The sequence below is a fragment of the Chlorocebus sabaeus genome, chromosome 2, assembly GCF_047675955.1.
Source record: "Chlorocebus sabaeus isolate Y175 chromosome 2, mChlSab1.0.hap1, whole genome shotgun sequence".
Lineage (NCBI taxonomy): Eukaryota > Metazoa > Chordata > Mammalia > Primates > Cercopithecidae > Chlorocebus > Chlorocebus sabaeus.
This window is the reverse complement of record NC_132905.1, coordinates 35,586,701-35,602,872: the sequence shown is the minus strand read 5'-3', so window position 1 is coordinate 35,602,872 and position 16,172 is coordinate 35,586,701. Positions and strand designations below refer to the sequence as shown.

Below are 16,172 nucleotides of genomic sequence, written 5' to 3'. Positions count from 1 at the left end.
TCCGGCTAATTTTTATATTTTTACTAGAGATGGGGTTTCACCATGTTGGCCAGGCTGATCTTGAACTTCTGACCTAGTCATCCACTTGCCTCGGCCTCCCAAAGCACTGGGATTACAGACATAAGCCACCACGCCTGGCTAATCCTCTCTTTTCATACTACCTTCCCTCAATAATTTTTCTACTGATTAGGACATATCAACTTCTAAATCACATACCTAGAATAAATCATTATTCTACACACACACGTTTTTACACAGGTTTCAAAGCTAGGTCCTTTCCCATGCCTTCTCCTTACAGATGCTGCCTAATAACTTTAGCTACTTTGTGTATGCACACCATAAACTATCTGAGGGCAAGGGCTACAACGAGTCTGCTGGTGCGACCGTTTAGGAAACACCTAGGATAGTAAGTCTTGAACAGTAGAGATTAAAGAAAACTGGGTCATAAAATCAGAATTTTCAAAGAGAAACATTTGTTTGCATAATCTAGAAACACTTAAATCTTTCACCTAGCAGGTTCTCGAAGGTATAGTTAGTTACATGTAATACCTGAAAACTCAGCCCGTTATCATACTAAGAATAAACAATGAGTTTTATATACAACTTACCTAGTACCTGTGACCCGTTTGTAATTATCTTTGGAATATACTGCTAAGATGCTAACCCCTGAGCCAATGTTCACCAGAAGCAGAGGATATGGATTTTTCAAATCAAATGGTAACTTCTGACACTTTTCAGAATCAGCAGGGTTTTCAAAGTAATAGCACTGTGACCGTCCATTGAATCCAACTGAGTCAATGTATAAAATTCCTTTTATCAAGCAATCTAGTTCATCCAGTTTGCAAAGCTGAAGATCACCTATCTGTAATGAAATAAGAATGTACTCAGACTTTTTAATAACCCAAGAGAAACAAAAATTCCATTCAGTAAGACATCCCCACTACGTGAAACAAACCATAAAAGTGCACTCACAGATGTGTATTATTTGTGCATGCTTTAAGAACAGATTTAGGAGCAAACATAGGGACAGAATGCTGAGGCAGACTCCTGCTACCACAGACCCAAATATACTCTACATAGAAACTACTGCAGCAGCTGAATAAGTGTGACCAAAAAAAACCCACAGCATTTATCAACCTTCAAGCAGAAATCCAGATCTCTGCTTACAGGGACAATGGGGCTGAAGCGCAGCTCAGGCCACAGCACTATCAGAAACCACCTGGTGACACAGAGCAGGAGCCACAAGGACTGTGACAGAGGACCATCTCAAGACTTTGGAGCAGTATCAAAAGAGGCCATACATTATTCAACAATCTGAAGCCAAAATATCCAGTTAGAAGGTAAGATTTTTTTTTTCACTATCTAAACCAGCTACAGTTTCTTGGAAGGGAGGGGAATTTTAGCAGTCAAAATTTGAGCTGTTTTATAATCAATTAATTCCATTTAAATAATAAAGGAATGACTAAGTTATTATTTGTATTACGGAGCACTGTATAGCAACTAAAAATGAAGAGGATTGGCCGGGCGTGGTGGCTCACGCCTGTAATCCCAGCACTTTGGGAGGCTGAGGCGGGAAGATCACCTGAGATCAGGAGTTCGAGACCAGCCTGACCAACACAGAGAAACCCTGTCTCTACTAAAAATACAAAATTAGCCGGGCGTGGTGGCACATGCCTGTAATCCCAGCTACTTGGGAGGCTGAGGCAGGAGAATTGCTTGAACCCAGGAGGTGGAAGTTGTGTTGAGCCGATATCGTGCCATTACACTCCAGCCTGGGAACAAGAGTGAAACTCCATCTCAAGAAAAAAAAAAAAAGGCAGAATCTCTTTTGGACTAATGTTCTCTCATTACGCGACAGAAAAACACAGTCAGTCACTGAAGACATTTTCAATCTGTATTGCACCCTGAAGGTCAGGATCTTGGCCAATTCATTTGTCAGTTCTCTGGCCTACCCCCACCATCCACCCTGAAAGGACCTAGCCTCAAGGCCTTGCTCATAATGTTCTCCAGTGTTCACTCAAAAAAAGCAAGATAGAGCGCCTGGCAGCACGCCCCAGGGGCCAGACATGGTGGCGAGACTCCAGTTAAGTGTGCAGCACAGAACACATCAGAAAGCATTCTGGGAGAGAAGGGCTCTGCAGTTACCCATCTCAGACCAGCCCTGAGCCTGAAAACACCACTTTTGACCAGAGTTCCTTATTTTTTCAGTTGGTGAACATGCCAGGAAACAACTGAGGGAGACAAGAGAAATTATGTGGTAGACAAGATTGAAAACAATTTCATGACATGAAATGATTTTTTAAAATTATATTTCAATCTCATTGTTCATGATCTAATGATGTTCCTTGTAGGTAGTTTCTTCCTCAACATACAGCAGATGTCCTAATTTTTCATAGTAAAGGAACAACAAAATGCTACCCTTTTAGTGGCTCTGATTGTCATCCATATCCATATATCTGAACTATACAACCACCTCTAGACGGCTAACTTCTGACTATCACTAGTGTACCCTTTAATCTTCATTTGACTCAAGAAAATTCAAGTTCTACTAGAGATGGAAATTATTTCACCACTTGCTACTGGCATTATTTTTAACAATCAAATTACCATAAATTGTATATAAGCTAAAAAATGCATACTGTGAGAAAATCCTTCTCAAATTTGTACGCTCCACCTCCAGTGGCACAAAAGACAGTGTGGAGACTCGAGAAGTTTTTATCTCTGCCCATTTGAATAAAAGCAGGCATGTCATGAGTGGGAAAGCGTATAAAGTGCAGATTGCCTTTGCGTCCACACAGAGTCAGGTCCTTCAGCTCCAGGTGCACGTCCCGAATGCCTGTGGACCCATAAGCCACATTGGAGGTCAGGTACTTCCGAATGCTTTTAAGACTTTCCACTTCTTCCTCTTCTTCTTCAGCAGTGATGTCTTTGGGTTCAAAATAAACCAGCTTGACCAGAGTTCCACCGATATCCAAGCCAAACCATGGAAAAACTAAACGGGGAAGAAAAATAAGTCAGCACAGCTTTTTTCTGAAAACTAAATTTACACTTACCAGAGTAGCAACTTATTTCAAATCCTAGGGTTTCCAAAGAACATAATTCTACACAAAAAGGTTTTGGGGCAAAGAATTGTGATTCTGTCTTGATTTAGATGCACAACTTAAAAAAAAATACTACAGCAAAGATGAAAAATAAAAATATCAAAGTATTGAGCCAACCCAATCATCCTGACAAGCCCAAACTGCATTATGAAATACTTTAACAATAACAAGCTGACTACTCATAAGCCTCAACTGTGAAAAACAAAGATTCAGAATGAAAAGCTATCTTTCCTATTAGTTTAAAAAAAAAAAAAACCTTGAGACTTCAGAGTTTTGGTTTAGCAGCAAACTAGAAACAGGAAATTCCCAACCCTATGTAACATACAACCTCCAATGGTCAATTTATCTTTCAAAATCTGATATCCCAAAAATAAAAGGTTTCAATAGACGTTATGTTAACATCGGTTCCCAACATGTCCTTTAGGCCAAGCACAGTGGCTCATGCCTATAATCTTAGCACTTTGGGAGGCCAAGATGGGTGGATCACCTGAGGTCAAAAGTTTGAGACCAGCCTGATCAATATGGTAAAACCCCATCTCTACTAAAAATACAAAAATTAGCCAGGCACGGTGACATGCACCTGTAGTATCAGCTACTCGGGAATTCGAAACAGAACTGCTTCAACCTGGGAGATGGAGACTGCAGTGAGCTGAGATGGCACCACTGCACTCCAGCCTGGGCAACAGAGTGAGGCTCTGTCTCCAAAAAAAAAAAAAAAAAAAAAAAAGGAGAAGAGGGCCAGGCGCAGTGGCTCACGACTGCAATTCCAACACTTTGGGAGGCCAAGGCGGACGGATCACCTGAGGTCAGGAATTCGAGACCAGCCTGGCCAACATGGTGAAACCTTGTCTCTACTAAAAATACAAAAATTAGCCAGGCATGTTGGTGGGCACCTATAATCCTAGCACTCCGGAGGCTGAGGAAGGATGAGAAAGGAGAATCGCTTGAACCCGGGAGGCAGAGGCTGCAGTGAGCCGAGATCATACCACTGCACTCCAGCCTGGGTGACAGAGCGAGACTCCATCCCAAAAAAAATAAAAATTAAAATTAAAAAGGCCAGGCATGGAGGCTCACGCCTGTAATTCCAGCACTTGGGGAGGCCAAGGCAGGTGGATCACAAGGTCAAGAGACCGAGGTCATCCTGGCCAACATGGTGAAACCATCTCTACTAAAAATACAAAAATCAGTTGGCCATGGTGGTGTGCGCTTGTAGTCCCTGCTACTCTGGAGGCTGAGGCAGGAGAATCGCTTGAACCCACGAGGCAGAAGTTGCAGTGAGCCGAGATCGCACCACTGCACTCCAAGCCTGGCGACAGAACAAGACTCCATCTCAAAGGAAAAAAAAAAAAGAAAAAGAAGGCCTGAAGAGATTGGATCCAAATGGACTACACAGACATATGGAAGGTCCCAATTTAATGAGGGCTCAAATTTAATGTGAGCCACTGCGCCCCACCTGATTTACAGTATTTTCAACTTCTGATGGATTTATGGAATGTAGCATAAACGTCATACATCAAAGAGCATCTGTAAATGCTTCCCCTCCCAACCTAAATCCTAGAAATTACTAAAGATGTGGGTTTAGGCCAGGCGCGGTGGCTCACTCCTGTAATCCCAGCACTTTGGGAGGTCGAGGAGGGCATATCACCTGAGGTCAGGAGTTTGAGACCAGCCTGGCCAACATGGTGAAACCCTATCTCTACTAAAAATACAAAATTAGCCCGGCGTGGTGGCGGGCACCTGTAATCCTAGCTACTCAGGAGGCTGAGGCAGGAGAATTGCTTGAACCTGGGAGATGGAGGTTTCAGTGAGCTGAGATTGCACTACTGCACTCCAGCCTGGGTGACAGAGCAAAATTCCACCTCAGAAAAAAAAAAAAGATTTGGGTTTATTGATATATTATTTTCTAAAATAATTCTGGGAACCAAGAAGAGACAGGAGCAGAACTAGGTTTACAGAGGCAATAACCATGCATAAGCCTCAAAAGAGGAATGCTATTAAAACTGGGATCAGCTATGAAGGTGAGACAGAGAATGTAGGGGTGTTCTATCCAAGATGTAGGTTTAGGGTGGCTACCATGGGGAAACAAAAGCAGGTCTGGTGCAGTCACAAGTGATGGTGGGGAAATGTGCCTGGCACAAGTGGACAGGTCACTCCCTCTATCAATAACCATGTTCTATCCCCAACACCAACAGAAGCAGGTACTGGAAACAGGTACTGGAGCCCCAGAATCAGGATGGCACTCAGGTGGCTGCTATTTCCCAGAATAAGTAAGGAGACATTTTGCCCCATATTTTGCCACACATCTCATACCTCCCCTACAATCAATTCTGACCAACTGGTAAACAGACACTGAATCCACTGGCAGAAGAACAGCAATTCTCAAACCAGTGATTATCACTTTTACAAACTAGAAAAACTAAAACCACGAAAATGAGAAACTAAGTATCTGAAGAACGAGTTGCAGGAATAAATAAGAGAATCAAAAATATTCTCAAAAGTAAAATTATATCTCATCCATTAAAAAAAGCTACCATACAATCAAAAATTAAAAAACAATTGCCAGATGTGTGTGGCTGCAAAAATTAACACATGATAAAATTATATACAACTGAATACACAATGTACAAGAGTCTATGCAAAACTGTTTCTATTTATTTTTCACCTTTTATTTTTATTTTTAGAGACAGCATGTCACTCTGCTGCCCAGGCTGGAGTGCAATGGCTCAATCACAACTGACTGTTAACCTTGAACTCCTGGGCTCAAGCAATCCTCCTGCCTCAGCATCCCAAGTAACTACGACTACAGGAACACAACCATTCCAGCTAATTTTTAAATTTTTTGTAGAGACAAGGTCTCACTGTGCCGTCCAGGCTCGTCTCCAACTCCTGACCTCAAACAGTCCTCCCACTTTGGCCTCCCAAAGTGCTGGGATTACAGGCCTGAGTCATCACGCCCAGCCAAAATCAGCAAAATTTAAATACGGTTTGTCCATGTTAACTTCCTAACTGTGGGAAAAAATGCTCTCAAAGCCAAAAAAAAGGACAAACTACTACATACTTAATATTCATGAATCTCAAAAATAGGCTGAGTAAATAAAACAAACCTTGCACAAAAGGCTACACACTATATTATTCCATTTATATGAAACTTTTGAATACGCAAACTGGCCAGGCACGGTGGCTCAAGCCTGTGATCCCAGCCCTTTGGAGGCCGAGGCAGACATATCACCTGAGGTCAGGAGTTCAAGAGCAGCCTGGCCAATATGGTTAAATCATACTGTACTAAGCATATGTACTAAAAATACAAAACTTACGCCGGGCGCAGTGGCTCATGCCTGTAATCCCAGCACTATGGGAGGCTGACGGAGGTGGATCACAAAGTCAGGAGTTCAAGATCAGCCTGACCAACATGGTGAAACCCCGTCTCTACTAAAAATACAAAAAATTAGCCAGGCATGGTGGCACATGCCTCTAATCCCAGCTACTCAGGAAGCTGAGGCACAAGAATCACTTGAACCCGGGAGATGGAGGTTGTAGTGAGCCGAGATCACGCCACTACACTCCAGCCTGGGTGACAAGCGGGACTCCATCTCAAAAAAAAAAAAAAAAAAAAAAAAATTAGCTGGGCATGGTGGAGTGCGCCTGTAATCCCAGCTACTCCGGAGGCTGAGGCAGGAGAATCGCTTGAACCAGGAGGCAGAGGTTGCAGTGAGCTGAGATCATGCCATTGCACTCCAGCCTGGGCAATAAAAGCAAAACCTGGTCTCAAAAAAGAAAAAAAAAAAGAAAAAAGAAAAAAGGAAAAAAAAAAAGTAGGCATGGTGGCTCATGCCTGTAATCCCAGCACTTTGGAAGGCCAAGGCGGGCGGATCACCTGAGGTCAGGAGTTCAAGACCAGCCTGGGCAACATGGCGAGACCTCGTCTCTACTAAAAATACAAAAATTAGCCGGGTGTGGTGGTGCATGCCTGTAATTCCAGCTACTCAGGAGGCTGAGGCAGGAGAATCACTTGAACCCAGGAGGAGGAGGTTTCAATGAGCCGAGATTGCACCACTGTACTCCAGCCTGGGCAACAGAGAGGAGACTCCATCTCAAAAAAATAAAAGTAAATGTAAAAAGGCAAGCTAATCATTTTTACATCTGAAAGCAAGCAAATCACAGGCTTGAGAGCTGGGGTTGGACTGCACAGGGGCAGGGAAAAACTCTGTGGTAACCCAACTCTTGTTTAGGGGTAAAAGGGTTGTGTGTGTGTGTGGCTATATATGTATCTGTCAAAACTCATGGAATTATACGTTTTAAATGCATGCAGTTTATTCTATGTAAATTATAACATTAAAAGACACTGTTATAAAAGAGAGAAAACAATTGCTAAAATAAAGCTTGACAGATATATTTAACAGCAAAATGGACACAGAAAAAACAAATGGAAAACAAAACTAAAGATTATCCCCAAATGCTTCTCAAGTATGAAGGAAAGGTCAATATAGAGAAAATGGAACCTGGCTGGGTGCAGTGGCTCACACCTGTAATCCTAACATTTTGGGAGGCCGAGATGGGAGGATCACTTGAAGCCAGGAGTCCAAGACAACCCAGGACAACACAGCCAGACCCCATCTCTACTATTAAAAAAAAAAAAAAAACTAGGCCAGATGTAGTGGCTAATGCCTGTAATCCTAGCACTTTAGGAGGCCGAGATGGGCGGATCACTGGAGCTCAGCAGTTCAAGACCAGCCTGGCCAACATGATGAAATCCCATCTCTACTAAAAATACAAAAATTGGCCGGAAATCGCTTGAACCCACGAGGCGGAAGTTGCAGTGAGCTGAGATTGCCCCACTGTACTCCAGTCTGGGCCACAGAGTGAGATTCCATCTCAAAAATAAAAAATAAAAAATTTTAAAAAATTAGCCAGGTGCACACCTGTAGTCATAGTTACTTGAAAGGGTGAAGTGAGAGGATAGCTTGAGCCCAGGAGGTTAAGGTTGTAGCGAGCTATGACCATGCCACTGCACTCCAGCCTGGGTGACAGAGTGAGATCCTGTCTCTAATAAAAATATATATATATCTCTCTACATATATATATATAGATATATAGAACTAGAAAGACCAACATCTTATGTGACTTCTAGAAATTTCCTTGGGGAGAGGGAAGACACCAATCATCAGGTTACTCTAAGTGTTAAACAGTGTTTATCAGTCAGGAGAGAAGGGAAAGACAACTTAGATACATCCTATTGAAATTTCAAGATATCATAAGAAAAAAACTGAATTCCTATAAAGATACATAAATCACATAAAAGTCAGTATTAGACTTTTCATCAGCAGCACAGATGTCAGAAGACAATGGAGCACTGGCTTCAAAGTTATAAGGAAAATGATTTTGAAACTTGTATCCAGCCAACCAAATAAGCTTTGAAGTGGGAGTGCAAAAACAATTTTTACACATGTAAGGCATCAACTTTACTATTCAAAGACCTTCTCTAACATAATTGGTAGATGAATGCCATCATAATTTGAAAACATACAAGAGCTTTAAGAAACTCTTTTGTTATCCAAGAGCTTTAAGAAATAAACAAAAGTACTGACTTTTACAAAAATAAGCAATCTGAAACTAAAATACTTACATGATTTCGACATAGGAAGTCGAAGAGGGAAGAGAAGGGAGAAGGAAATGAAAGCAAGCAGCAGTTCTGTCTTGTTGGAAAAGGGAAGAAAAGATAGATTCTGATTAATTCTACACAAGAATGGAGAAGTGATAGTTTAAATTTGTCAAAATTCAGAGGTAACTCCAGAGGAGGAAAAAAAAAAAAAAACCGTGATTTTTACATTAGGAAAAAAAAAGCTATCAGTTAAAAAAAACTGATTGACAAGAAAAGGGAAAAAGTATAGTAAATAGAAAACAGCCAGGTGTGGTGGCTCATGCCTGTAATTCCAACACTTTGAGAGGCCAAGGTGGGTGGATCACTTGAGGCCAGGATTTGGGAGACCAGCCTGGACAACATAGCAAGACCACATCTCTAAAAAAAAAAATTTAGGCATGATGACATGCACCTGTAGTCCCAGCTACTCCAGGGGCTGAGGCAGGAGGATCGCTTGAGCCCAGGAGTTTGAGGCTACAGTGAGCTGTGATAGAGCCACTGTACTCCAGCCTGGCAGCAGAGCAAGATCCTGTCTCTTAAATAAATAAATAAAGTAAGTAAGTAAGTAAATAATAAAGCCTGTAATCCCAGCACTTTGGGAGGCCAAGGCAGGTGGATCACTTGAGGTCAGGAGTTCGAGACCAGCATGGCCAACATCGTGAAACCCCATCTCTACTAAAAATACAAAAATTAGCTGAGTGTGGTGGTGCACACCTGTAACCCCAGCTACTCAGTAGGCTGAGGCAGGACAATCACTTGAACCCAGGAGGCAGAGGTTGCAGTGAGCCAAGATCGTGCCATTGCATTCCAGTCTAAGCGACAGAGTAAGACTTCATCTCAAAAAAAGTAAAAAATAATTTAAAAAATAAATAATGATGGGAATGAATGCACTTATCAGTGCATTCATCACAAATACGTAAAATTTCTCTTCTAGACTGAAGAGGAAATTCTGTGAGCTTAACCAGGAATTAGGAGAAAAAGGGAGAAATTCAAGTATATGTTGATGTAAAAAGACATTTCAAACAAGATTATACAAGTAAACTGAAAGAAAAACCGTAAATCATCCACAATGGAGTCACACCATGAGGAGGAGTTGAATGCTTTGAAAGATGAAAATGGCATTTAGTCAAAAGTATTACACATTATAAAAATCTTAAGCACTCTTAAGCACCTCACTAGAGATGAATACTAGATAGAGCAGTTGATTTACATTTAAGAGCCATAGTACAGTAAAGGTCATACCTTGTTTCAAGACCAACATTTCATTTGGCAAAGACCTATGCTCACATTATAAGTGATGCCCCTCCAGACAGTCACTGCCCCTTCCTTTCCCTACAGGGGAAAGGAGATTCACCATTCTCATCCCCATACTCACTCATAATCATATAGTTACTGACGCAAACACTGAGTAGAATCACTGGCACCATTCACTTAACTCACTTGCTGAATTTATACAATTGAATTTAAATGACTAAAATAAATGCCTGGAGAATGCTACTCCACTATATCAAGCAAATGTTAACAGCAAGCAGATACAATACTAGCAGATCAAACAACACAAACAAAAAAGCATTGAGAGGACAAAAAAGAACTGTCTCATGTGCATAAAAAGTACAACTGATGAATGTAATAGCCATGTTCCTTATGCACATAACACATACTTAAAACACTAACAAAGAGAAAGTGACACATCTACAAGTCAGTATGAGAATGACACAGATCTCAGAAATTTGTAGATTGCACACACACCCACAAAACTATGGTAGAAAGAGAATTTTAGTATCATGGCTAATAAGGTGGATCTAGTAAACACAAACAGAACTCTGGAGAAAAAAAAACCGGCCGGATGCAATGGCTCACATCTGTAATCTCAGCACTCTGGGAGACCGAGGCAGGTGGATCACCTGAGGTTAGGAGTTCAAGACCAGCCTGACTAACATGGCGAAGCCCAGTCTTTAATAAATACACAAAATTAGCTGGGCGTGGTGGCGCGTGCCTGTAGTCCCAGCTCCTTGGGAGTCTGAGGCAGGAGAATCAATTGAACCCAGGAGGTGGAGGTTGCAGTGAGCCAACACTGCATCACTGCACTCCAGTCTGGATGACAGAGTGAGACCCTGTCTCAAAAAAAAAAAAAAAAAAAAAAAACCTGGTGGGCACGGTGACGCACGTCTGTAATCCCAGCACTTTGGGAGGCCGAGGCGGGTGGATCATGAGGTCAGGAGTTCAAGACCAGCCTGGCCAAGATGGTGAAACCCCATCTCTACTGAAAATATAAAAAATCAGCCAAGTGCGGTGGTGGGCACCTATAATCCCAGCTACTAGGGAGGCTGAGGCAAAAGAATCACTTGAACCTAGGAAGGAGAGGTTGCAGTGAGCCAAGATCACACCACTGCACTCCAGCCTGGGCGACAGAGCAAGACTCCATCTCAAAAAAAAAAAAAAAAAAAAAAAAAAGTCAGGCGGGATGGCTCATGCCTGTAATCCCAGAACTTTGGGAGGCCAACGTAGGTGGATCCTTTGAAGTCAGGAGTTCGAGACGAGCCTAGCCAACATGATGAAACCCCATCTCTACTAAGAAAAAAAATTCAGAAACTATTAGCCAGATGTGGTGGCACATGCCTACAGTCCCAAGCCACTCGGGAGGCTGAGCTAGGAGAATCGCTTGAACAGGGGAGGCAGAGGTTGAACTGAGTGAAGATCATGCCACTGCACTCTAGCCTGGGCAACACCAACACTTTCCCAAAACAAACAAACAAAAAAAACAGGCAAACATTCCTTTAAAAACCCATGAAGCATTCACAAAAATTAACTGCACTAGTTTAAAGAACTTCAAATTCCAAAAACAAGTCACATTCACTTACTGCAAAACTTCAAAATTAGAAATTAATCCAACAGACAAAGAGATAAATATATCTACTTGGAAATCTTTAAACTATTAACTCTGGAATTAAAAAGGAAATCAAAACAAAATTTATTTTTAAATGAATGACAGTGAGAATACAATATATAGAAACCAATAGAATATACCCAAAGTAGTACTTAAACGGAAACATCTAGCCTTACATATTTATTAAATATACTCAACAGAGCCTAAGGGTGAGGTAGCTCACGTCTGTAATCCCAGCATTTTGGGAGGCTGTGGCGGGTGGATGACCTGAGGTCAGGAGTTCGAGACCAGTCTGGCCAACATGGTAAAAACCCATCTCTACTAAAAATACAAAAATTAGTCAGGTGTGGTGGTGGGCCGCTGTAATCCCAGATACTTGGGAGGCTAAGGCAGGAGAATTGCTTGAACCCGGGAGGCGGAGGTTGCAGTTAGCCAAGATCATGCCACTGCACTCCAGCCTGGGCAACAGAAAGAGACTCCTCTCAAAATAAATAAACAAATAATAAATAAAAAATGGAATCTAGTTGTACAGCAAGATTAATAGGCCATGGCCAAAAGGGATTCTTCTCAGTAGTGCAACGATGGCTTTTACATTAGAAATTCCAATTAGTAAGATGAAGGAAAAAAAAACCATGGTTATCTCAACAGATTCCAAAAAATAAAATCCAATATAACCAATTAAAACCAAGAGGAATTTTTTTTTTTTTTTTTTTTTTTTTGAGATGGAGTCTTGCTCTGTCACCCAGGCTGGAGTGCAGTGGCACGGTCTCAGTTCACTGCAAGCTCCGCCTCTCGGGTTCACGCCATTCTCCTGTCTCAGCCTCCCAAGTAGCTGGGACTACAATCTCGCTCTGCTGCCCAGGTGGAGTGCAGTGTCAGACCTCAGCTCACTGCAACATCCGCCTCCCAGTTGTTGAAGCGATTCTCCTGCCTCAGCCTCCCGGGAAGATGGGATTACAGGCTCGTACCACCACACTCAGCTAGTTTTTATGGTTTTAGTAGAGACAGAGGTTTCGCCATGTTGGCCAATCTGGTCTTGAATTCATAATCTCAACTAATCCGCCCACCTCGGCCTCCCAAAATGCTGGGATTATAGGAGTGAGCCACCGTACCCAAGTTTTGTTTTTGTTTTTTTGTTGTTTTATTTTTTTGAGAGACACAGTTTCACTCTGTCATCCAGGCTAGAGTACAGTGGTACAATCACCGGGCTCAGGCTCACTGCAGCCTCAACCTCCCTGGCTGAAGAGATCCTTCCACCTCAGCCTCCCAAGTAGCTGGACTACAGGTGCATGCCACCACAACCAGTTAATTTTTGTAGAGACAAGGTTTCACCATGTTGCCCAGGCTGGTCTCAAACTCCTGAGCTCAAGCGATCCACCTGCCTCAGTCTCCCAAAGTGCTGAGATTACAGACATTAGCTAATGTACTCAGCCTAGAGCTTTTATTATATCATCCCATTCCTCATATCTCACTGATAAGAGAAGGCCCCCGCCTTCTAGTTAGTGAGTTCTGGCCATTAATTTTCAGATATTTCAGTCTATTCACAGCCCTTAACATATTTCCTGATATTAAGACCTCCAAGGTACTCAGTCCAGACAATCTATACTTGACTTAGGCTATATTTCCCAACTTATGCAAAGCACAAGGTCCCATTATAGGTCTCAACGACTGAAATGCTTTAAGAGTGTGGAAAAACAAACTTTTTCCTCTGCTGTCACACCACAACAACGATCAACACAGAAGACTTCTGTGAGCCCACACACAAAGCAAGCAACTAATTTTGCAACAGACACCAGCTGGGTGCCCTCCAATGCAATTCCAACACTATCTACCTTGAGATAGCATCATATCCTACAGGTTGAGGGCTAAGTCCCTCTAAACTGCTCCTCCACCACACCTCTGCCAGACACCAGTCACCAGTCTGGGCCTCCAGAACTTCTGATCAACTGGCTTCAAGTTGGAGTTCCCGTGACCCCTCTATGGTTTGGATTAATTTGCTAGACCAGCTCACAGAACCCAAGAAACACATTTACTGGTTTATTATAAAGATATTTCAAAAGATTCAGAGGAAGAGACGCATAGTACACGGCATGGGGGAGGCATACCGAACTTCCGTGCTCTCGGGCACTGCACCCTCCAGAAACCTCTTGTATGGCTATCCAGAAGCTCTCCAAACCCTGTTCTCTTGGGTTTTTAACGGAGGCTTCATTAGTAGGTATAACTGATTAAATCACTGGCCACTGGTGATCAACTTAGAGGCTGGGGAGGAGTCAAAGTCCCAACCCTCTAATTCTGTCTTGTTCTTTCCACAACCAAGTCCTAGAGGCTTCCAGCCATCAGTTAACTCCTTAGCACACAAAAGGACATCACTGTGGAGTTTCTAAGGATTTTAGGAGTTGTATGCCAGGAAATGGGCAGAAGACCAATACATATATATACTTCACAACATCACACTTTCCAATGGGAAATACACAGTTCAGCAGGCTGGGCACTGTGGCTCATGCCTGTAATCCCAGCACTTTGGGAGGTCAAGGTGGGCAGATCACAAGGTCAGCAGATCGAGACCATCCTGGCTAACACGGTGAAACCCTGACTCTACTAAAAATACAAAAAAAATTAGCCTAACGTGGGTAGTGGCGGGCGAATGTAGTCCAAGCTACTCCGGAGGCTGAGGCAGGAGAATGGGGTGAACCCGGGAGGCGGAGCTTGCAGTTGGCCGAGATTGCGCCACTGCACTCCAGCCTGAGTGACAGAGCGAGACTCCATCTCAAAAAAAAAAAGTGGGGGGGGCCAGGAGCAGTGGCTCATGCCTGTAATCCCACCACTTTGGGGAGGCTGAGGCAGGCGGATCACGAGGTCAGGAGATCGAGACCATCCTGGCTAACATGGTGAAACCCCGTCTCTACTAAAAATACAAAAATACAAAAAAAAAAAAAAATTGGCCAGGCGTGGTGGCAGGCACCTGTAGTCCCAGCTACTCGGGAGGCTGAGGAAGGAGAATGAGCGTGAACCCAGGAAGTGGAGCTTGCAGTGAGCCCAGATCACACCACTGCACTCCAGCCTGGGCGACAGAGCAAGACTCCATCTCAGAAAAAAAGAAAAAAAAGGAAATACATAGTTCACAAAAGAGTGCTCAATTTTCCAATATTATGAACTACACTTTTACCAGACCACGCATGGTTAATAACACCACAAATCCATGTCTAGGCTGTTACAGGAAGCAATATCTTGGCCTAACATTAAAAGATGTACTTTAACAATTATTCTTATTCCCAAAATAGTTTTAAACTCAGGAACTAGATATTTACAAAAGACCACATATTGTAAAATCAGCAGATTCAACAACAAATTCTACATTCAGGAAATATAAACACACAAAATGTAACAGACTACTAAAAAACTGAGATGGGTTTCACTTTTAGAAAGCAAACTTTAAGCCACAATTCAGAAGTTTTCATATCCCAGTCAGTCTGACTTGAACAGTGCCTGAAGATAAAGATACCCCAAATTATGACCTGAGAAAAGCTCAGAAGGCTACAAACAAGTTCAGAAAACATCACTGCTCTTTTAAATAATCAAAATAGCCATTCTTTCCATTGCCTGACGCTCTACAATAGGCTAGTCTATCTTCCTCCTCCCCTTTTTTGAAATGTTTTAAGAAAAAAAAAAAAAAAAAAGGAGACAGGGTCTCCCTCTGTCACAGTGGCATGATCATAGCTCAGTGCAACCTCAATCTTCTGGGCTCAAGCAATCCTCCTGTCTCAGCCTCCCAAGTAGCTGGGACTACAACCATGTGCCACCACACTTGGCTAATTTGTTTTTTATTATTTATTTATTTATTTGAGATGGAATCTCACCCTGTCTCCCAGGCTGGAGTGCGGTGGCATGATCTCGGCTCACTGCAACTTCCACCTCCTGGGTTCAAGTGTTTCTCCTGCCTCAGCCTCCCAAATAGCTGGGATTACAGGTATGCACTACCACACCCGGCTAATTTTTGTATTTTTAGTAGAGATAGGGTTTCACCATGTTGGCCAGACTGGTCTCAAACTCCTGACTTCAAGTGATTCGCCACCTCTATCTACCTCCCAAAGTGCTGGGATTACAGGTGTGAGCCACCATGCATGGCCTTTTTATTTCTGGACAGACAAGGTCTGGCTATGTTGCCCAAGCTGGTCTTGAATTCGTGGTCTCAAGTGATCTTCTCACCTCAGCCTCCTACAGTGCTAGGATTACAGGAATGAGCCAACACACACAGCCAGCAAAATATTTTTAACAACCTACATCTCTTCTTGCTATGGTCTCCCCAGACAGCAGGCAGGGACACTAACACTGAACAACCATATTTATCCAACTGCAAGATTCTTACACATGGCCCCTAAAGCAATATACTGTACCATTTTACACAGCTGCATAATTGGACTATTTTTAGTCCCTGCTTATTGCTTAGTATTTATTATATATCTAAGAAGACAAGCCATATTTACTTCAGTTCCATTTAAAGTTGACAAACTGGCCAGGCATGGTGACACACACCTGTAGTCCCAGC

General features: G+C 42.6%; 1 protein-coding gene across 1 annotated transcript in view; it reads right to left on the bottom strand.

The window, feature by feature from the left end:
- The window catches only part of PANK2 (pantothenate kinase 2), a 34,165-nt gene that overhangs the window by 12,441 nt on the left and 5,552 nt on the right, over positions 1 to 16,172 (bottom strand). Inside the window, 2 exon segments of the mRNA XM_037990828.2 lie at positions 609 to 862; positions 2,640 to 2,992. Coding sequence (XP_037846756.1) covers positions 609 to 862; positions 2,640 to 2,992 — 607 coding nt within the window.